Source organism: Neovison vison, chromosome 2 (assembly GCF_020171115.1).
Source record: "Neovison vison isolate M4711 chromosome 2, ASM_NN_V1, whole genome shotgun sequence".
Classification (NCBI taxonomy): domain Eukaryota; kingdom Metazoa; phylum Chordata; class Mammalia; order Carnivora; family Mustelidae; genus Neogale; species Neogale vison.
In genome coordinates, this window is record NC_058092.1 from 23,351,455 (window position 1) to 23,375,090 (window position 23,636).

The 23,636-nt window shown below is 41.1% G+C and overlaps 1 protein-coding gene across 11 annotated transcripts in view; it reads right to left on the minus strand.

Annotated features, from left to right (window-relative positions):
• PUM1 (pumilio RNA binding family member 1) overlaps window positions 1-15,534 on the minus strand; it is a 135,557-nt gene extending 120,023 nt beyond the window's left edge. For 4 of the 11 annotated variants that reach the window (XM_044237632.1, XM_044237631.1, XM_044237635.1 and 1 more), the window contains exons 1-2: window positions 15,407-15,525; window positions 10,737-11,110 (exon numbers count right to left, since the gene is read on the minus strand). In XM_044237632.1, coding sequence (XP_044093567.1) covers window positions 10,737-11,099 — 363 coding nt within the window. In that variant the 5' untranslated portion in view covers window positions 11,100-11,110; window positions 15,407-15,525. Of the gene's footprint in view, window positions 1-10,736; window positions 11,111-15,406 lie in introns of all 11 variants that reach the window. The other 7 variants (XM_044237634.1, XM_044237637.1, XM_044237636.1 and 4 more) reach the window with 3 other exon arrangements.
• Window positions 15,535-23,636: the final 8,102 nt, after the last annotated feature.

The following is a 23,636-nucleotide window of genomic DNA, read 5'->3' on the forward strand; positions in this document are numbered from 1 at the left end:
TTGAATCTGTTAAGCATCTGCCCTCTGCTCAGGTCATGATCCCAGGGTTCCAGATAGAGCCCCATATCAGGCTCTCAGCTCAGCAGGGAGCCTGTTTCTCCCTTTCCCTTTGCCTGCCACTCCCCCTGCTTGTGCTCTCAATCTCTCCCCCAGCCAAATAAATAAATAAAATCTTGAAAAAAAAAAAAGACAAACAAATAGGTGGCTCAGTCAATTATGCATCTGTCTTCCGCTCAGGTCGTGGTCCCTCTCCCTGTGCTGCCCACCCCCTGGGCTGGTCCTCTCTCAAGAGCACTCTCTCTCAAATAAATAAAATCTAAAAAAAAATTTAAAAACAAAAAAAACAAGACAAGAAATAACAAGTGTGGTCAAGGATATGGAGAAAAGGTAATCCTTGTGCACAGTTGGTAGGTATGTAAATCAGTACAGAGACTATGGCAAACAGTACGAAGATTCCTCAAAAAATTAAGACTAGAGGGGGGCACCTGGGTGGCTTGGTCAATGGAGACTTCACTTCCGGTCACGATCCTAGGGTCCTGGGATAAAGCCCCACATCAGGCTCCCTGCTTAGCAGGAGTCTGCTTCTCCTTCTCCCTCTCAACTCATTCCCTCTCTCTCTCTTTCAAATAAAATCTTTACAAAAAAATTAAAACTACAGGAGTGCCTGGCTAGCTCAGTTGGAAGAGCACGAGACTCTTGACGTCAAGAGTCAGGAGTTCGAGCCCCATGTTGGATGCAGAGATTACTTAAATAAATAAACTTTTAAAAAAATTAAAACTAGAAATACCAAAAAAAAAAAAAAACTAGAAATACCATATAATCCAGCAATTCCACTTGTCAGAATTTATTCAAAGAAAATGAAAAAACTAATTCAGAAAGATAAATACACCCCTCATTCACTACAGCATTATTTATAATAGCCAAGATAAGGAAACAGCCTAAGCGTCCACTGATAAATGAATGGAAAAAGATGTGGTATATACATGCAATGGAATATTACTCAGTTACAAAAAAAAGAATGAAATCTGGGGCACCCGGGTGGCTCATCTGGCTAAGCATTTGCCGTCCACTCAGGATCCTGGGATTGAGCCTGCTTCCCCCTTTCCCTCCCCCCCCCACCCAGTTTGTAGGCATATACACTCACTCTCCCAAATGAATAAATAAAAATCTTAAGGAAAAAAAAAGAATGAAATCTTTACATTTGTGACAACATGGAGAGTCCTAGACGATATGTTAAATAAAATCATACAGAAATAGACAAATATAGTATGATTTCACTTATATATGGAATCTTTAAAAATTGAACAAACAAAGCAGATTCGTAAGTACAGAGAATCGGTAGTTGCAGGGGTGGCAGCAGCAGGGCTCAGGGGAATGGGCAAAAAGGTAATGGGGATTAAGAAATACAAACTTCCAGCTATAAGTAAGTCATGGGAATGTCAAGTACAGCACAGAGAACACAATCAGTAACAGTGTAAGTTGTTTATGTAACAAATGCTAACGAGACTTATCATGGTGATCATTTCAAAATGCATGTGTCAACTCACTGTGTTGTACACCTGACACTAAAATATGTTAACTATACTTCAATTAAAAAAATTAAAATTTAAAAAATAAAAAATACTGAGTGTCTGGCTGGCTCAGTCCGTTAAGCATGCAACTCTTGACTCGATCTCAGGGTCATCAATTCCAGCCCCACACTGGGCCTAGAGCTTACATGAAGAAAAAAATAAAGCCTACAGAAAAGTGCAACCAGACATTTGTGATTCAGATCCTGGGTTTCAATCAATTATTAAAAAGGTAAAACCACCTTAAAAATAACTAGTCAGCCTCTGCCTTTGGCTCGGGTCATGGTCCCAGGGTCCTGGGATCAAGCCCCATATCGGTAAATGTCCAGAACAGACAAATCCACACAGAGTTGCCACTAGTGGTTGCCCAGGACTAAAAAGTGAATGCTACTCAGGTGCCTGGGTGGCTCAGGTGGTTAAGCGTTAGAATGCCGATTTCGGCTCAGCTCATAATCTCTGGGTGATGACATCCAGCCCCATGCAGGGGCTCACGCTGAGTACAGACTAGGCTTGGGAAACTCTCCCTTTGCTCCTCTCCTCGCTCATGCTCTCATACTTGTGCACACACGTGCTCTTTCTCAAAAAATAAATAAAACCTTCAAAAAAATAATAAATGCTACCGGGTATATTCTTTGCAGGGTGATAAAAATATTCTAAAACTTACTGTGATGATGGCTGGACAACTCTGTGAATATAATAAAAAACAACTGAACCGTACTTTTTTTTAAGGATTTTATTTATTTATTTGACAGAGAGGAATCATAAGCAGACAGAGAGGCAGGCAGAGAGAGAGGGAAGCAGGCTCCCCGCTGAGCAGAGAGCCCAATGCGGGGCTCGATCCCAGGACCCCTAGATCATGACCTGAGCTGAAGGCAGAGGCTTAACCCACTGAGCCACCCAGGGGCCCTGACTTATACACTTTAAATGGATTAATTATGTATCAATAAAGCAATTATTAAAAAAAATTATTAGGGCCTTTGACATCCACAAACCTAAGAATTTTCCTGCTAAGGTTCATAAGAACACTACAAACAGTATTTTAACCATAAAAGAGCACTTACTAAAGGAAATAAATAGACAAATCCACATCTGCTACATCTTCTGAAACCATTTTAAGTCATTTTAAAACCAAAAGTTCTCTAACAGTATTACATGAAAAAAAAAAATAGAAAAGCATTCCTCTGAAAAAGGTCCAATAACTCTTCAACTATAATTCTATCACCAATGCCATGTACACCCTTCAGGCCCAAGTTCTTCAGTCAGATTTCCAAATTAAACTCCCCAACCTAATGCTGATCACTGCCCATCACTCCATGCTACAGTGGTAGGCAGGGGGCAAACTGCCAGAGCGGTCCAATGAGCAGAAGCCACTCTCTCATTACATCTCCTTACTATATCCAGAAAATGAAGAAACTGAAAGTAAAAAATAGAGCAAAGAGGGCCAGAAATCACTCAACCAAAAAATAAAATAACTATTGGGGCACCTGGGTGGCTCAATGGGTTAGGCCTCTGCCTTTGGCTCGAGTCATGATCCCAGGGTCCTGGGATTGAGCCCCGCATCGGGCTCTCTGCTTGGCGGTGAGCCTGCTTCCCCCCACCCACCTCGCTGCCTGCCTCTCTGCCTACTGGTCATGTCTGTCTGTCAAATAAATAAAATCTTTAAAAAATGAAAAAAATTTTTAAAATTTAAAAAAATAAATTAACTATTATTTATCCTATCCTCAGCACTAAACTACTCTCCTAGTAGTGTGTTGACAGTCCTATGTTTCTCTCTGAATGTTAAGACATTTCCCAAGGTGGATAGATTCTAAGCGAGTGTTAGAACTTTTTTTCCAAGTATTTTTTCCACAACATGAGGAAGCGTAATTCTGTGATCAGGCTCAGGCTGTACAAAGTATTCAGCAAATGCTATTGCCAAGACACACCCATGCACAAAAGATGTGTGTCTCTTCTCCAAGTACAGGGAAGTGTGCTGAGAAACAGTACCATCATATTACTTTACTTATAAAGCACTTCAAACACATCCATAACTGAAAGCTAAAACACAGCTCTTCCTAAGTAACTGCTGTTACTTATTAAAAACTTTAAAAAAAAAATCTCATTAATTCATGACATTTCCCCCTTCTTTGGCCACAGGGAAACTGAGAACAAATTCTGTAATCCACCCCACTAGTACGTATTTATAAATTCTAAATTTACTCCCTTCATTTTCCCGACATACCCTTATTTTCCCATTGTTACATCTCATTTCCACCTATCCTACAATTCCTAACTCCACACCAAACACCTTCCAAAACAAAACAAAGTAAGGATGGGTCATAAACCTCTGCAAGCTGCCATCGGGGGGCACAGGCAATCAAGTATCACACACAGTATTAGAGAAGAGCGTCTGACTGAATGCTGATTTTTTAACACTGGAACCTAATTCTTAAAAATGGAAAACAGTTCTAAAAGTTATAGTCAAAGAAAGCCTGCTGATGATGCTTCTAACCAAGTTAAGTACATAACGTTAAGTCTTTGTGAACTCCAAATATAATGAAAAAGGCTCCAGGAGTACTGGCACAAAACAAAATACGGCAGCGTGGACTGTTCAGCTTTCAAGTACAATGTTAACCAATAAGCACTCTACCCAGGAAGCTAAGAGGCTCACAGTCTAACACAATCATTCAGCAGGGACAACAGAGAAGAATCTGAAGAGAATGACAAGATTGTCAGTATGGGGAATACCTGGATATTTGAGCTCCCTCCCAGTTTAACACAGTATTTAATAATTACAAATATAAGGACTAACTCACAGCCACTGGAGAGTAACCACAGCCATTATCAAGGGCAGGTGTCAAGATACCATTAAAAGATGAAACCACCGGGGCGCCTGGGTGGCTCAGTGGGTTAAAGCCTCTGCCTTCAGCTCAGGTCATGGTCCCAGAGTCCTGGGACGGAGCCCCGCATTGGGAATCTCTGCTCAGCAGAGAGCCTGCTTCCTCCTCTCTCTGCCTGCTTCTCTGCCTACTTGTGATCTCTGTCTGTCAAATAAATAAATAAAATCTTTAAAAAAAAAAAAAAAGATGAAACCACCAAGTGAAAAAAATGGGGGTAGAAAGAATCAAAAAGAAGGTTCATTCACTGACTTTCCCCTGGCTATCTAGAATTATCTACCACTGGCTATCAACCCATGGTAGATACTCATCTATCCTAGAACCAACAGACTACTAGCAAAAGTGAAAAAGATCTGTGAGGTTGCCCTCTAAATTTCCTTTTACCAAAGCAGAGCTACCTATCCCTGCTCCTTAAAAACCAGGACAGAGGGGGGCGCCTGGGTGGCTCAGTGGGTTAAAGCCTCTGCCTTCAGCTCAGGTCACGATCTCAGGGTCCTGGGATCAAGCCCCCCCTCCCCCTCCCCCCCCATCAGGCTCCCTACAGGGAGCCTGCTTCCTCCCTTCTCTCTCTCAGCTTGCCTCTCTGCCTACTTCTGATCTGCCTGTCAAATAAATAAATAAATAAATAATCTTTTAAAAAAAAAAAAAAAAAAAACCAGGACAGAGGCCACACAGTTCAATTGGTCAACCCTAAAAATTTTTCCCTATTTCATCACACACTTTATCTCACAGCAGTTTACAGAGAAAACAGATTTCACAATAAGAGAATAAAATAATCCAACAAATCAAAGACTTGACCTTGGGTTTTGCATGATAAAACCTTTAATGCTGTTCAAAATAAAAGTTCTCAGTTTATAAAAACTACTGTTAAAACAAGTACACACACAAAAAACAAATAAATACAAATTTTTTTGTAGGCAAGATTTTTAAATAAGATGTCTTGTTTACTATGTATAAGTTTTACGGGCCAAAAATACAAAATTCATGAGACTTCCTTCCCTCACTCCCCTCCAAAGACTTCATTCAACTCGGCCCAAAAATGAGGCTCTGAAGTTTCTAAGTATGCCAAATACAGTAATTTTTTTTTTTAAGATTTTATTTCTTTATCAGAGAGAGAGAGGGAGAGAGCGAGCACAGGCAGACAGAATGGCAGGCAGAGGCAGAGGCAGAGGGAGAAGCAGGCTCCCTGCCGAGCAAGAAGCCTGATGCAGGACTCAATCCCAGGACGATGCAGGACTTGATCCCAGGACACTGGGATCATGACCCGAGCCGAAGGCAGCTGCTTAACCAACTGAGTCACCCAGACATCCCCAAATACAGTAATTTTAAGTATTAAAGGAAGTGACACCTGAGGCACCTGGGTCAGCTCAGTCTGTTAAGCATCTTTCTTTAGCTCAGGTCATGATCTTGGGGGCTCTCGGATTGAGGCTCCCTGCTGAGCAGGGAGCCTGCCTCTTCCCCAACTCATCCTCTTTCTCTCTTACTCTCAAACTCTTTTAAATAAACAAAAAATATTTTTTAAAAATTTTAATAAAATAATAAAAATAAACAGTTTAATTTTAAACTTAAATTTTTAAAAGATTTTATTTATTTATTTGACAGAGAGAGATCTCAAGTAGGCAGAGAGGCAGAAGGAGAGGGGGAGGCAGGCTCCCCGCTGAGCAGAGCGCCCGATGCAGGGCATGATCCCATGACCTGAGCCGAAGGCAGAGGCTTTAACCCACTGAGCCACCCAGGCGCCCCTTAAACTTAAATTTTATTTTAAATTTTAAAATTAAATTATTTTAAATTGTAAATAAAGCTTGTAAGATTTTTAAAGTAGTACATATCACCTCAACACATGTTCTCAAGCTCTTAAAGAGCCTCGTGCTGATTATCCCTTAAGGCTTATACTTCAAAATAAAATTCATATGTTTAAAAAAGACATGTATATCTATGTGTGTATATACATATACACATGCACACACACACACATTTAGGCACAGCTTAAAGAGCTCACTATTAAAAGAGGGGAGGGCGCCTGGGTGGCTCAGTGGGTTAAGCCGCTGCCTTCGGCTCAGGTCATGATCTCAGGGTTCTGGGATCGAGTCCCACATCGGGCTCTCTGCTCTGCAGGGAGCCTGCTTCCTCCTCTCCCTCTCTCTGCCTGCTTGTGATCTCTGTCTGTCAAATAAATAAATGTAATCTTTGAAAGAAAAAAAAAAAGAGGGGAAAACTCAGACACTCTACATCAGGCAGGAAAATCCTAATTTCAAAAGGTGAAAAAAAAAAGTTTTTTTAATTGTAAAAAACTGATTGTTCATAAAAGAGTAATAATGAGAGAAACGGCTCTAAGGTCCTTGGAATAATAAATAGTTTCCTTCCCTCCAACACTGCCGGCTGGCATCACAGCCTGTGATATTCTTTACTTCGCCAGCTCACTGCTAAAAGCATTCTGCCAATTCGATCAAGTTTGTTCCATTATGCCAAAAGGCCTTTAAAAAAAAAAAAAAAAAAAAAAGCTAAGGAAATAAGCCCACCAAAGAGGAATTAACAGCCCAAGGGTTAAGACAGCAGAACGCGCTGCCAAGTATGGCAAGTAAATCACTTTATATTAATTCAGTCTTGATATATCTAAGTTTCTCACAATTACTAAATAGAATACACATGTAAATAAAAACAAATCTGCGGGGGAAATGGACTTTTGCATTGCTGCTACTGTGGGGAAAAAAAGGCACTTTTGAAATTCTAGGAGAAAAGTCAACATTATTTATATTCCACTCCGTATTATCAAGTTTATCATCTTTAAAATTCAAGCAAAATTATGGCAAATCTCTGACCTCGAATTGTGCTACTTTGCTGCAGTCACTTTGTTTGTTTTGGTTTAGTTTTTAAGGTTGAAACTATTGGGGGAGGGGGGCCAGAAATACAGAGAGAGCATGGGAACTGGACTCACAAAGACCTGATTTCAAAACCAGATTCCAACTGGCAACTAAGCTTCAGTTTCTACTCTCTCAAAAAGGATATTAACTCCCCCATGGCATTGTTCTGAAACTTAAACACAGGAAATATAGCCCAGTGCCTAAAATATAAATGTTTCTACCCCCATCAGTGGTTCCCATTTGACAGATCAAACACCTTTTTATTCCTCCAGTCAGTAACAGTGGCTGATGAGGGCAGTGATTCTCTGCTTAAAGATAGACCCCTCTACTCTTCAATTATGCTACACTCACCTCTGCCTCACCTGTTACCCTGTGTTCCCCACCGGACAGCTGAGCTGTAAGATCTCCCACTTTACCCGAGTACAAATCTGAAGAATTTAAGGTCCTCATTCAATCAACACAAAAATTACAGACATCACCTGACAAAGGGGCATGAAAAACACAACAGTCTCTGCCCTGGAAACAGTTCAGACCAAGAGATGAGATCAACACCAAACCCAGTAAATTATAATACACTATAATGACTCAGAAGAGGTAATCTGTGTGTGGCCCATATCTGCAACACAGCAACTACCCTGAGTTTCTCTAACACTCTTCATTAGATCATGTGTCTGGCCCAACAGAACTGTTTGTGATGAGTACCAATTCCAAGTTGGTTCACTGGTTTAGGCCCCTGGGTATGGAACAGGTTTCACCATTTAACAGTAACTCCAGTTTGCTAACTGACCCACATAAAACTGCTCAACAAGTCAGATGTGGTTCCTTAAAATAAAGCTCAGCATACGACACAACCCAGACTAAGCCTTCAATAAACCCTTGTTAACTTGCACAGCACAACCAGATTCTAGATCTTAGAGCTCTGCCAAAACTGACCCCAAGTTTGATTCTCCCGCCTCGCCCAAGACAGGTGAGCACCTTGATTCTCCTTTAAGCTTTACCCAACAGCCTATCATTAGAAAAGACAACACAAGATCTAAAATAGAGATTTTTCAAACCAATGTTTATGATTTCTAAACAATATTTAGCCAATAAGGCAAAGATTACAGGCCTTCCACATATGCCACTACATAGATACCATCCAAACCAAACACCTCCTACTCTGGTCTCTCTCTACATGTACAGCTGTCTACATCTCAAATTCAACACATACACTACCAAATTTAATTATCTTGCCCCAAACCAGATACCCCTCTCTATTCCTTCCTTTATTACTTCATTTTCTCAGGGACCTAAGATTTCTAATTCAGTCACCACAAACTATGTATTTTTCAGTCCCATAACTTATTTTTTTCATTGCTCACACCAAGCCTCACCCACTCCAATCTCTCACTGCCAATTCAATCTTCCCGAACACCCCTGGATAAAAGCCATACATACATTCAAAAACTCTGCAGCCTATTGAATTAATAAATCTTAGCCCTGGCCTTCAAGGCCCTTCTCTTTGTGACAATATCCTTTTTCTCCAATTTTATTTTAAAACCAAAGGATTAGGGATTCATGTGTTTAACAGATTTCCTCTGAAGCTCTATTATATGCCAAATTCCAGGGAATGGGATACTGAGGTGAATAAAATCTGATTCCCACCTGCAAGACTCCAGGAAAACAGGAAAGAAATATAGTGCCTTAAAGATTAAAAAGTGCCCTGGGGCATGTATGTGACGGTCAGTTAAGCATCGGACTCCAGATTTCAGCTCAGGTCATGTCAGGGTTGTGAGATCAAGCCCTGTGTTAGGCTCCATTCTCAGCAAGGAGTCTGCTTGAGATTCTTTCTCTCCCTCTCCCCCTCCCCCAACTTATGCTCTAAATAAATAAGTAAAATCTTAAATAAACAAAGAAGACAGAATGTGCCCTAAGTGCAGACGAAGCCCTCTAGAGGCACTTAGATGGTTCAGTCGGTTGAGTGTCCAGGTCTTGGTTACAACTCAGGTTACCATCTCGGTCAGAGTTCATTGAGATCAAGCACCGCAACAAGCTCTGCAGTTGGCATGGAATCTGTTTAGGATTCTCTCCACCCTTCCCATGCACTGCCCCCCACTCACTCACTCTAAAATAAATAAATAAATCTTTTAAAAAAAAAAAAAAAAACCTATATGTCTAACTTTTTACTGTCCCTCACCTACCTACACATACTATGTTATCAATCAGCACTAATGTTGAGGATTGTTCCAATAAACCAAAGACATATAACTAATGTGCTCAATAAATCTCATAAACCTCATGAATAAGAAGTAAACACCACCTCCTCATTTCTACTATGGTAAAACACCATGGCGCGCACACTGCCTTTTTGGAAGGGTCAGGGAAAGCACAACTGAGAATTCAAATTTGCATATGTGCTCGTACCTGATTTATTTCTGAAACAGAAAAGAAACACCAGAGACCTAGTGAAAGATGTCAGTTGTTTTTACTAGTCAGTACTCAGACACTGACAGTATGAAATGAACCCTCTGCAAATTCAATCTATACCTTGTGTCAAAGAATAGCCTGATTAAAACATTCTAATCCTTTCATCACTATGAATAAGTTAGGAAACACAGATCAGGCAAAACACTCTTCTCAGTAAAATATGCTGTGATTCTAGCTGTGGTTTTGGATTAGTAAGAGTTAGCACGTCAAAATTAACCAAATGAAAGGAGTGCTTAGAACAAGAGGACAAAGATGGTTGAAACCTAAAAGCCACAACCACTCTTTTCTGACACAGAACATCAAATATACCAGTTCCATTTCAAATAAATTTCACCCGAGCAACTACTTTGTTACCAACTTCCTAGTAACCTTTAACTATAACATTTTAAAAACTAAAGTCACCCACACCCAACAGGAAAGGCTTTGAAAATATGGATGCAGGCTATGAACAGTCCAAACAGTTCTTAAAAGAATATATGTCAAAGCGGAAAAAGTATCCTTGCTTTAAAAAGTATGTATGGGAGGCAGCTGGGTGGCTCAGTCAGTTAAACATCTGCCTTTGGCTCAGGTCATGATCCCTAAGCAGGGAACCTGCTTCTCCCTCTCCTTCTCCCCACTGCTCATGCTCTCCCTTGCTATCTCTCACTCTCAAATAAAAAAAATAAAATAAAATAAAATCTTTTAAAAAAACAAAAAAAAAAGCGTATGTGAAAATGTAGCACATGCACATTAAAATAACCCTGACTTTTCTTAAATGAATTTATGGTTTACTATTTAGCACCGGAATGATAAATGACCCAGTAACAGTATTACAACATTTATCCTTTAAAACAAGTATCTCTTATGTTTGGACCAAATGATATTAGCAATTTAGGCTTTTAAAGACATTCAATGAAAGCACATATCCTAAGTGAACAGAGATTATAAAAGAATTTCAAAGCTGAAATAGTGAACTTTTTTTTTACCTGATGTTCTGCATGAATGTTATCCCCAGTAGGCCATCGATGTTTGCTATTATTATAGCCGCCTCCACCACTGCCTCCTCCCCCAAGCTGCTCACCATGCTGCCTCTGAAAGAAGTAGTCCACCATAGCGTCGTCTTGGGAACGGCCTGCAACGCCTATCGATCCTGGGACAGGGCTCGAGTGTGTCCCAGCTGCAAGAGCCTGATTTGCAGCTGGTTGTGGCTGCGCTTGCGACCCTGTTCCAGATGTCAAAACAACAGGCATGTTGGGATTAGCTGGTTCCTGAGGGTGATGTTTCAGGTGGGGGCTGAAAGAGTCCTGCCAAAGCACTGCTTTTCTCTTCAAGACACATGCAACGCTCATTCCACCAACACCTAAAGACAAAGAGGTTACAAATGTTTAAAATTTGTGTTTTTAAAAACATAACTTGAAAAAAAAAATAACTTGATATATACCAATACAAAAATATGAGCCCCGTGTCTTTTGCAGTACCACATCTATAACCAATTCTACCAAGCAGCTAAATATTTTACAGTATTTACACAATTTTCCAGACTGAAACCTCTATTTTTAAGTTGCTGAATACAAGCAGGTGTGGAAACAAATGTAGTTGGTTGGTTGCAGGCAGTATGACAAGGCCCTGAGATCACAATTTAATACAGCAACTTCAGGAAAGTTTATGTTGTTACCAAACCTAACAACATAGAATTGGACTTCAACCAATGGCTCCTCTACCCAACTTATTCGCACCTTAAGCCAATTTTGCAAATACTTCTTAAATGAACAAGAGATCTATGAAATACCACTTTACAAATAGAGCAGATATAAGCCAATAAACGAAACAAAAATCCAAACTCTATATAATTAGCAATGACTCACGCTGTCTAAAACTTGAGAAGATCCCTTAAAATGTCCAACACAGTCATAGGATGCTCTCTGAAGGAACAGTAAGGCCCCCTGACCAAGAACAGCAACAGAATGTTCTCAGCCTCAACCTTTTTTAGCCGCTGTTGGGCAAGGGGGTGGAAATTTTTACTAATAATTTACAACTGTAATCACATCATTATTCCGTTATGAGACCAACCAAATCCAAACACTTTACTAGTGTAGAAAGCCTCACTGTAAAACAGATGCCTCAATAACAACCGTGTGGCAAATATATTGCAGACAGTAGTATCTTATCAGTCCTACTTTACAACTGAAAATACTAAGGCTATGTGGTGTGCCAAAGGCCATGCTGAGTTGTAGAAGAGAGAGTCAAACCTAAATCTGTTTTAGGGGCACCTGGCTGGCTCAGACTGTGGAGTTTGCGACTCTTGATCTCCGGGTTGTGGGCTGGAGCTCCAATTTGGGTAGGAAGATTACTTAAAAAATAAAATCTTTAAAACATGACAAATAAACCTGTTTACACCCAAGCTTAGTTGTATCCACCTCTTGCTACACACAGATACTATTTCTCTCACTTGCACCCACTACTCTTTTCTGGAACAAAGAATCTCTAAAATGTTACTATGAAATGTTACTATTTAAATTTCTTAAAATCAAAAAACTACATTTGTACATAATACAGAACATTTGTCAGCCTGTGGGTGCTTTTAAAATTGCTACAAAGTAGTAAGTTACCTATTAGACTCTGTCTATACCCACTGGAGTCCAATTTCAAGGCTATCAATTTAATAGTCCACTGCTACAATGCCTGCTCTCTCCACCAAGCCCTACTGTAACATTCCAAAAACCCATTCACAAGATTTATGAGGAATCTATTAAGTTATTTCTTTACAGAATTAAGCTTCCTGATAAAGAACTGCTTCTCACAATTCATGTTTTGAAGCCAGAAGAAGACACAATGGAATCTGTAATTTATTCAAAGCCTAATTTGGAAATGCCTAGTTTCAGTTAACAATTCCAATCCATCAGAATCTTACTAGGGTAGTGGGTAGTCTAGCTTTCAACTAGTTTCTGATTTCATGAATAGACTAATGTTCATGCTTACGTACCAAAACCAAAAAGTCATAGCTGTGTTTACCATAGGTGTCTGCAAAGTGCCAAGCAGTCTAATACCCTCCTGTTTGAATTTCAAAAGAATTAATTGCCCCTTTTTATGGATGTATAACTGACACACAACATGGTATTAGTTTTCATGAGTGCAACATAATGACTGGATATTTGTATACACTTGAAATGATCACAATAAGTCTAGTTACTATCCATCACCAAACAAACTCATTGCCCTCTTACTACCAACAGTAGCCAGTTCCATTTTCTTCCACAAGGGAATATCAATTTAACAGTCTGTTCTACAGCAAGCAAGGAGTCCCAAAACCTAAGTTTTACCACTAAAATAGCAACCTCTCAGAGCCTGTTCCCCACCTAGAAAATAGAAGAAATGCTTTCTCTAGGACTCACAAGTTTGTTTTTCATCAAAATAAAACAATATAAATCTTTTGGGTAACTTTAAAGTCACCATGCTGGGACCCCAGCCATTCAGTTACCACCAGTTAAGGCAATGAAGCACCAGTTCCTAAGAGGATTCCTAAAATAGCAAACGCAATCTTTACTAAAATAAAAGATTTGCCACAATACTTATCTAACGAATAATTTCCATATGAAAAAGGTTTACCTCTGAAACTCTCACTACTATAGTCAAACAAGGGGCTGGCCAGGGGGGAGGAGTTCCCATAAAAAAGTTCAAACAAAACAATTGGCTTTTGTAAAGCTATCTGTTTGCCCTAAGACTTCCTGCTTTACCTAATGAGGCAAGGCAGTTTCTCAAACAAGAGAAAACCTGGCAGAAGGGACAGTTTGAAAGTGAGCAAATACCTAAGCAATTAACATGTGTCTTGGGTAGTTGTGTAATATCTTGGCAACTACAGCACAAAAATTAAGAAATCACTTAAATATCAGAAAACATTTAAATTGCTGATGCCTTTTAGAGAAAACCCTCAAAGCCCACTGAAAAGTTATGTGTACCATTTGAAATGTGACTTTTTACAAACAGCACATTATAAAAATATTTTAAGCAACTAGAAATAAGCGCTGATTCTAGTTACTCTTCCGAAGTTTTCAAACTGTTTTCATGAAAGTTTTTCCTGCAATAGCACTAATAGATTTTATTTCAAGCAAAGGAACACAGATTAATCTCTCCACCACGCACCTTTCTTTAACTAAAATGCTTAGTTTAAAAGGTGTTTATTTTTTTGCCACACTGAGGGGGGAAAAAAAAAATCTGTGGTCATAAATTTACTTTAAAGCACTTCAACTCAAATCCAAACTAAACTTCAAACCCAACTTCAAAAAGCTGTGGCCTTGAACAAAATGAATTCAATTGTAGCTAAGGCGAAATGCTAATTCAAAGTGCAAAATCCAGAAAGTATTTCCCAAAGATCCTGATAAACAATCAACAGCCCCAAAGGGTGTTTTAGAAAGTTAAAATCAGCAAAGAGTCAAAATGTTTGTTTACAAAAAGTCCTTTGGGGGCCATAAATCTTGGCTTGTTTTGGTGAGTTTTTTAGGTGTTTCTTAAAACAAACAAAAGCTAAAGCTATAAACCTATTGTTTCAGAAGTAACTGACTTCAAAATAGAACCCCCCAAAACCCTCCATAAACTCTCATTATCCTTCATCCCAGGAAGAATAGAAAGGGAACGGATTGGGTACGGACAACTAAAAACAGTGTGTTTTTTTGTTTTTGTTATTATCAATTAGACAATGAAGAGTAACAATTCTTCAAGTTATGGGGAGGATAAAACCGTCCCTAATGCTATCTCTTGTGTGTGTGTGTGTCTCTGTGTGTGTGTGTGTGTGTGTGTGTACGCGCGCGTCGGGGGACACGGGGGGGGGGCTCTCGTGGGGGGAAAAAGTTACAGGAGCTTATTCCTCACTTGACGTGGGAGTGGTACTGACAAGTCTAACAAACGATGCCTGTTTACCAAGAACGTCTGCGAGGACTAAAACTATCTGTTTTCCTACTACCGAGGGGTGAGCCCCTCTCTGAGTTCAGACAGACACTCACCAGCACAGGGAGGCTCAACGAGGAAGAACCCACCGAAAACCCAAGCTCTCACGGAAACAAAAGGCCCCAAGCACCCAGGAGACTAAAAAGCGATCTGAAACTTCCTGATCGCCACTTCTTCACATTTAAGGCTCGCAAAGTTCCCCCATGGTGGTTCTCGCCTGGAGACAAGAGCCAAGGCTGCTTCTAAAGCGATTTATTGTTCCTCCTGCTTCGGCGCTGCCACGGAAGCTCAAGAAGTCGAAGAAATCCAGGGTGGCCCAGAATTACACTTCATGGCCACACAGAAGACTCGCGGCTTCGCAAACCCATCAAAAAAGCAACCCGAATGGCAACATCAATCTTCGGGAGCTCCAACGGGTCCGAGCAGAAATGTACAGGCACGTCTCTGCCCCGAGCCGGGGCCTAAAGCCCCGGCATTTTCCTCGCTTCGACCCCGCTCCCCACCCCCTCCCTCCTTTGATAACAATAGGGGCCTTGCTGCTGACTCCAAAACATGTACGAGGAACAGCGAGTGAGAAGCCTCAGCCAGGGCCCCGGGCAGCTTTTCCAAAGCCCTTCTCACCCCCACAACCGCTCTCAAACACCAATACAAAGGGGCGATCTGCTCGCTGGGGGTCCGGAGCAGCGTTTGGGGCCGGCGGGGTGCGGATACTCACGGGCGGAGCGGTAGGATGAAGATGGATTTCAGCCCCCCGATCTTCTCTCTCCGGCGCTCTCGCTCCCCCTTACCTTTCACTCCGACAACATGGCGGCCCACTGGGGACGGGGCTGGCGCGGTGCATCCTGGGATAGGCTCTGGCCCCGGCTCCGGCAGTGGCAGCGGCATGTGCGGAGAAGGCAGGCGGCTCTGGAACAGGTTGCCTGGTTGCCATGCCAACCCAGGGCCTGTGTGAACTTGGGAAACTCGCAGGCAACACAACCGCTGCGCGCGCGAGTGCCCGCCCGCTAAGCGAGCGCGCGCCGTCGCGGGCAGAAGGCGGGGTCCCGCGCCGGCACAGGAGCGCCCGTAGTGTTTGCGGGCGCCAGGCCACGCGCCGCACGGAGCAGGGCCCCGGGGGGTCGGACAGGGGCGCCCCGCCGGCTCCCCGAGGGACCGTAGACGCGGCACCGCCCGCTCTCGCGCGCTCCCAGCCTCACCGCCAGATTGCAGCAGCCTGCGGGGCTGAGGGACTGTTGATTATCGCTTGGCTCTGGCTGGACAGGTGCTGACTTCTGACCCCTTTGCTGCTGCTTTCCGGCTCTGCGGCCTTGTTTAATCTTCCTGCCTGCATCGCCCCATTTAGAGAGTGAAGAGGAAAATGAGAACGGCTACTCAACAGGATTGCCGTGAAGATTAAGTGAAATAATGTGGCTTCTTATTCCTTTTAAAGATCTCCAGCGCTTGGTACAGTGCCTCCTGGGACTTGTAAACGGGACCAAAGCATAATTTTCAGGGTTCCGTGCACCATGAAGGTGTGGGGCCCCTTGTTCAAAATCGTTAAGGAATTTCGAGACCGCGGTCGCAGAGCCATAAACCAAAACCAAAGACATAAAGCCGACCCTGTTTGTAAGCACTCAACCAGTGTTCGCTGTTGTCATGCTGCCCAGCTTCAAAGAGGAAAAGAAATTTGGCCATTTGATGCGAGTGACTTTTTTTAAATCAGTAGTATTTGATAAGATATGGCTATTGTATCTCCCACTAAGCCCAAGATGGATGGAAAACGTAGGCAAACCCCAATACTACAAAAGACCAGAAGGGGATATGCCCGGAAACTTTATAACTGGAGGAAGGAAAAACGTTTATAATGAACGAAAATCAATTAGTTATTTTTTAAGTTGAAAGATATTTAAACGTTTTTCACATAGAGATGTCACAAAGTAGAACAAATGAGAAAATAAGCTTTAAAAATATTGCAATATGCATGGTAGATGGTTAATCTTCAATATATAATATATATAATCTTAAATATAGAACATTTCTCACGAATTTTTTTTTCTTCTTCTTTTTAAGAGTAATCCAGGGGCGTGCCTGGGTGGCTCAGTGGGTTAAGGTCAGGTCATGATCCCAGGGTCCTGGGATTGAGCCCCGCCTTGGGCTCCCTGCTCAGCAGGCAACAGGGTTCTCCCTCTCACTCCTCTGGCTTGTTCCCTCTCTTGCTGTCTCTCTCTGTCAAATAAATAAAATCTTTTAAAAATATAAAAATTTTAAAATTTTTTAAAAAATTAAAAAGAGCAATCCAAAATAAACAGACATAAAATCACTAGTGGCCAGTAAACACATAAAGACAACTAGCCTGGGCCTGAGGGGTAAAGGAGTAAGGGAATGGGGAAAAACAGTTAATGGGTATGGATTTCTTTCCCGGGTGTTAAAAAAAAGTTTTAGTTAGATTGTAATCATAGTTGTACAACCCTGAGAATACTGTGTACTAAAAAACACTGAACGATGTACTTTCAATGGGCAGAGTTTACGGTATGTGAAATATATCTCAGTGAAGCTGTAAAAAAAAATGGGAAAATAAAAGAATCAACTTTGAGATATAACTACTTTCATCTATTAATATACTGGCAAAATTTTATTTATTTTTTAAGATTTTATTTATTTATTTATTTGACAGAGAGAGATCACAAGTAGGCAGACAGGAAGGTTGGGGGAGGGGGGAGCAGGCTCCCTGCTGAGCAGAAAGCCCGATGTGGGGCCCAATCCCAGGACCCTGGGATCATGACCTGAGCCAAAGGCAGAGAGGCTCTAACCCACTGAGCCACCCAGGCGCCCCTACTGGCAAAATTTAAAATGATTATTAACACCCGTGGAGGCAAGTTTGTGAGAAAATCAGTACTCATGTTGTTTAAGTTGTGTCAGTATATGTTACTTTTATTTTTTAAAAAGAATGTTATTTTTATTTAAGAAATAAAAAGGCAAGATTTTCATTTCTGAAAAAGAAGGCAAGACTCGAAAGTTAGATGCCCTGAGCTCTGCCACTTCCTGGTGGTGTGGCCTTGGGCAGGTCCCTTCAGTTCCCTCATCCATAAAATAAGGATGTCAGTACTCTTCTCACAGGGTGGTTATAACAGTTTCCTGAACTAACATGTACAAAGTGCCCAACACAGAATTAACACTCAATAAATGTAACTGTTTTGTTGTAGTTGTAGCCTTCTACTCATTTCTGAATCCCCAGAGACCAACATAGTACAGGGCGTATGGTCATTGCTAAATATTTGTTAAATGAATGAATTCAACAGCCACTGGGAGTGTCCCCTCTCAAATTCAAGAACCCGAAAAGTAGTATATTGTGTTCAGAGATCCGGCTCTTAAACCAGAGAAGAAATTACTTAACCTAAGTCTCCATTTTCTCCCATGAAACATGAGGCTAATATAATGGCACTAAATGAAATAAAGCAGATAAAACATTTAGTCCCATGGGGCCAAGACACTGTGTGCTGAGTAACCATAAGAGAAGAGCATGTTAGAGGAAGAAACATAGTAGACATGACAAAATTACAAAGTTTCCAGACTCTTACCACATGTGTGCTCCATGATTTCATTCTAAGATTCACTACTCCTTAGTTTTAAGCTTTAGCTTTCATTACTCAGCCATAAAGATTCAAATATCAGTGTAGCCATGCCCTTGCCCAGTCAAATGTTGCAGTCTCAACAGAATACTAGCTGCTCATCCCTGATTTCCCTGAATTGTTCTCAAAGGACCTGAGACCCCTGTCCAAGCCCAAAATAACCCCAGCAGAGAATCACCTTCCAACAAACTCCTGAAACAGTGCTTACCTGTGGCCATGCACCATGCTAAGACTTTTATATTCATCATTTCATTTAAAATTCCCCAAATACCTCTGACACAGACAACATAATTATTCCCATTTTTTAAATGAGAAAACTGGGGCACCTGGGTGGCTCAGTGGGTTAAAGCCTCTGCCTTCAACTCGGGTCATGATTCCAGGACCCTGGGACGGAGCCCCACATCAGGCTCTCTGCTCAGCAGAGAGCCTGCTTCCCCTTCCCTCTCTGCCTGCTTCTCTGCCTACTTGTGATCTCTTTCTCTCTCTCTCTCTGCGTCAAATAAATAAATAAAATCTTTTTTTGAAGAATGAGAAAATTGAGGCTCTGGGAGATTAAGGAACCAGATTAGCATATATCCAAATGTGTTATCTAGGGCTATTTGCTGAGAGTTGTCTGGTCAGCAGGATGTCGAAATCATTCCCCAAACTTGGGACTCTCCACAATTCATCTGGTTAAACCCGTATATAATAGATAATACAACCAATCTCTGGAAGTTTTCAAAAATCAAGTCTAGGTGTACCTGGGTGGCTCAGTTGGTTAAGCGTCTGCCTTTGACTCAGGTCCTGGGATCAAGCCCCAGGCAGGTTCCCGGCTCAGCAGGGAGTCTGCTTCTCCACCTGTTTGTGTACTCGCTCTCTCTCTTCCTTTCTCTCTCTCTCATGAATAAATAAAATCTTTAAAAAAAAAAAAAAAGTTCTAATCAAGCTGGCCTTGGGTGAAGATTAGGGTAGATTTGAGAAGGGTTCTTTGGTCTAATCAGTAGAAACCTAATCCATTCCATTGTAACCTAATCAGAGAAAGACACAGATCTCCAGACAGAAACATTTAGTGAAGGCCATTCAAAAAAGCCTTGCTTCAAGGATTTCAAACAGTTGCCTCTTCTTCGTCCAGTAGTGGTGCTCAAAGTATGGGCTGAGGCTCACTGGTGAGTCAGCCAACCTGGTCATGCTGACAGCAGAGAACAAATTCCAGAACATAAGTGATTTTCAATTCCACAGACCTTGATCCTCTCTTCCAGCCAACTGCTATTGGCTAGTAAAGGTTGCTATAACACAGTATTTCTAAACTGAATATAAAGCGTTCTCAAGCAGAGCTGGAATACTCCACTTTCTGGAAACATAATTTGTTAGCAGTCAGTGTTGGCTTGAGTTGCCTTTTTAGACTACATTACACTTGTGTTTTTGTATATTTGTGGAATCTCCCTTAGGTGGCACTTCCTCTCATTGTTTTGGGGCTTGGGTAATGGTTACAATGTTAACATTCTCATTGTCATTTTGTTTCTTAGCAAATCTTGGTTATTACAACACTTTTTCCATAAGAAGGTAAGAGAGAGGGTTGGTTCGGGCTTCTGGGATCAGTGACCAGGTAATTCCTCCCATTGAGGAAAACTAGCAAAACTGGAAAAATCGAAAAATCTCATCTTGAAATCATTGGAAAGTTAACAAGTTAGTGAAGAATCCCTGAGCCAGGATCTGGGAAGAGAGAAATTAAGGACTGTAAGCCCCATATTTAGGATTACAATTCCAGGTGGGGCATTTCCTGAGATGTAGCGAAGAGATAGAGTTGAGCTTTTAGCATCCTTGGGGGGTTAAACAGGCAGAGACTGCTGTCCAGACCCCACTGAGAAAGAAAGCACCTAGTAAATAACTCTCAGTTTGGATGTGGATCCCAACAGACACCACTTTAAAGATTTATTTACAATTTCAGAGAGAGAGAGAGAGAGAGAGAGAGAGAGTGTGTGTGTGTGTGTGTGTGAGTGCACATGTTGGTGGGGGAGGGAGAGAGGAGGAATCTCAAGCAGACTCCCTGTGGAGCACAGAGCCCTATGCAGGGCTTGATCTCACAGCCCTGAGATCATGACCTGAGCCAAGATCAAGAGCTGGCCACTCAACCCACTGAGCCATCCAGGCACCCCAGTTTTTGTTTTTGTTTTTGTTTTTGTTTAAGATTTTATTTATTTACTTATTTATTTATTTGACAGAGCGAGAGAGCACAACAGGGGGAGTCACGGAGAGAGGAAGAAGCAGACCCCCCGCTGAGCAGGGAGACTGATGTGGGGCTCCATCCCAAGACCTATGACCAGAGCTAAAGGCAGATGCTTAACTGACTAAGCCACCCAGGTACCCCATTCCCCGTTTTTTTGTTTTGTTTTGTTTGTTTGTTTAAAGTTTATTTATTTATTTATTTATTTGACAGAGATCACAAGTAGGCAAAGAGGCAGGTAGAGAGAGAGAGGGGGAAGCGGGCTCCCTGCTGAGCAGAGAGCCTAATGTGGGACTGGATCCCAGCACCCTGGGATCATGACCGGAGCCAAAGGCAGAGGCTTAACCCACTGAGCCACCCAGGTACCCCTGTTTTGTTTTGAGATTTATTTATTTACTGATGGACTCCACTTTTGTTTTTTATTCTAAGATTTTATTTATTTGGGAGAAAGAGAAAGCATGAACTGTTGTGGGGGAGGGGGTCAGAGGGAGAAGCAGACTCCCTGCTGAGTGTGGCTGCTGGATCCCAGAATCCTGAGATCATGACCTGAGCTGAAAGCAGATGCTTTACCAAGTGTGCCACCCAGGCACCCCTCAGTTTTCTCTGAAAGTAGAGACCATTAGGGGAACCTGAGTGGCTCAGTCAATTAAGAGTCTGACTCTTGGTTTTCGATCATGTTGTGATCTCAGGGTCATGATATCTAGCCTCAAGTTGGTCTCTGTGCTCAGCGTCTGTGCTCTGAGTCTGCTTGGGACTCTCTCTTCCTCACCCCTCCCCACCTCTTAAATAAATAAATAAATCTTTAGAAAAAAAATCAAAGCAAAAGTGAGTAGAATAGACAAGCTCTCACAGAGATCAAAACTCAGCTTCAAACCATCTCAAATTCTGAATTATGTATCAAGGTGATCCTAGAGTGCCAAGGCCTACAGGGACCCGGCAGAAAACAAAGTGAATTCTCTCTGCTTAAAAGAGATGACCAACCTAGGCCTCCAGTGGTTTCCATGAACAATTACGCATTTATCATATTCAATCCACAAACAAAAATAGTCACACGTACTGGAGAGCAAGATAACGTGAACAAAACCCAGGAGTAACAAAGGACAACTGAAAAGTACGCCAAAGGACCACAGATACAGTAGGCATCAAATTACCTACTATGTTCAAGAAGATAAATAGGCTGATTACTTTAGCAGAAAAGTAGAAAATGTATGAACGCCCAAGTGGAAATGCTCTAACTAAAAAATATGATAGGGAAATTAAAAACCAACAGTAAATTACACACTGCTGAAGGCAGAAGTAGTCAGTATAGAGACGGGAAGCAACATCCAGAATGAAACATAAAGAGGCAAAAAGATAGAAAAGAGACAAAGGATAAGAGTTACAGAGGTAGGGGCACCTAGATGGCTCAGTGGGTTGAGCCTGTGCCTTGGGCTCAGGTCATGATCTCAGGGTCCTGGGATCAAGCCCCACATCAGGCTCTCTGCTCAGTGGGGAGCCTGCTTCCCCCTCTGCCTCTCTGCCTACTTGTGAGCTCTTTCTCTCTCTCTGTGTGTCAAATAAATAAATAAATAAAATCTTTAAAAAAAAAAAAAAGTTAGAGATAGGGCGCCTGGGTAGCTCAGTGGGTTAAGCATCTGCCTTAGGCTCAGGTCATGATCCTGGAGTCCCCTGATCAACTCTCACCTCTTGCTCCCTGCTCAGTGGGGAGTCTGCTTCTCCTTTTGACCCTCCCCACTCTCATGCTTTCTCTCTCTCTCCCTCTCTCTCTCTCAAATAAATAAAATCTTAAAGAAAAAAAAAAAAAAAAAGAATTCCACACAGCACTGACTGAGCTAACCAGGTGCCCCAGAATTACAAAGCTTATTCAACCCAGAACTAAGATTTTAGAAAATATGACTATAAATAATCTCACAGAGGAATCCAATGACACATGAAAAAGATACAAAAGTATGGACTTATTAGGGAAAGAGAAGGTATGGAGAGATTTTAGGAATTGATAGGAACTAAATAAACCTGAGTATGGGTTTTAGGATAAAGGCAATTACCAAAAAATAAAAATAGCATTTACAACTTTTAAACCAACAGAAGAAAACATCATCCTGAAAGTGGTTGAGAAAGAAAGAAAAAAAAAGAAAAGAAAGGAAAAGGGTCATCTGGCTGACTTAGTTTGTTGAGCTCACAACTCTTGATCTTGGGACAGTGAATTGGAGCCCCACATTGGATATAGAGATTACCTAAAAAAAAAATGAAAAGAAAAGGGTAATTCCAATAAATATAAAAAGGTTAAACTTGCCAATAAAAGATGAGAACTCTACCATAAGAGACTCTTAATCTCACAAAACAAACTGAGGGTTGCTGGGGGCAGGGGGGTTGGGAGAGGGTGGTGGGTTTATGGACATTGGGGAGGGTATGTGCTATGGTGAGTGCTGTGAAGTGTGTAAACCTGGCAATTCACAGACCTGTACCCCTGGGGCTAATAATATATTATATGTTTATAAAAAAATAAAAAATTTTTTTAAATAAAAAAAAGATGAGAACTCTATGATATGGATAAAATTATAAGACACACACTTAAATATAAATACCAGCTAAATATGAACCTAAATGGTAAAGAAGTATATTACATATTGGTAAAAACATCAATAGATCATGAATTGTAAATATCAGACCTTTGTAAACGTCACAGCCTCGAACTATAGTAGTGTAACTGACAGAACAACAGGAAGAAATAGCTATATCAATCAAAAAAAAGGAAAGATTTTAACATAACTTCCTTTAAAATACAAATAATAAGTAAAAATATAAAGAAATCTGAACAACACAATTAATAAGCTCAACCTACTGGTTGTATGTAAAAGTCTATTCCCAGCCAACAGAAAATCACAAGACAGTTATAGTACAGGTTCAAAAATGGAATATGCATAATAGTGTAAAAGAAGCCTCAATAAATTCCAAAAAAAAAATCAGTATCACATAGACCATGTTCTCTAGCTATAAAATGAGAAATTGAAAGCTTTGTTTTTTAATTACTGAAAAGTACACATCCTGTCTACTTGGAAACTAAACTACATTATTAAGTAACCATTGCGCTTCCAATGTGGAAAGGAAATCACTTAGAAATGAATCATAAGGAA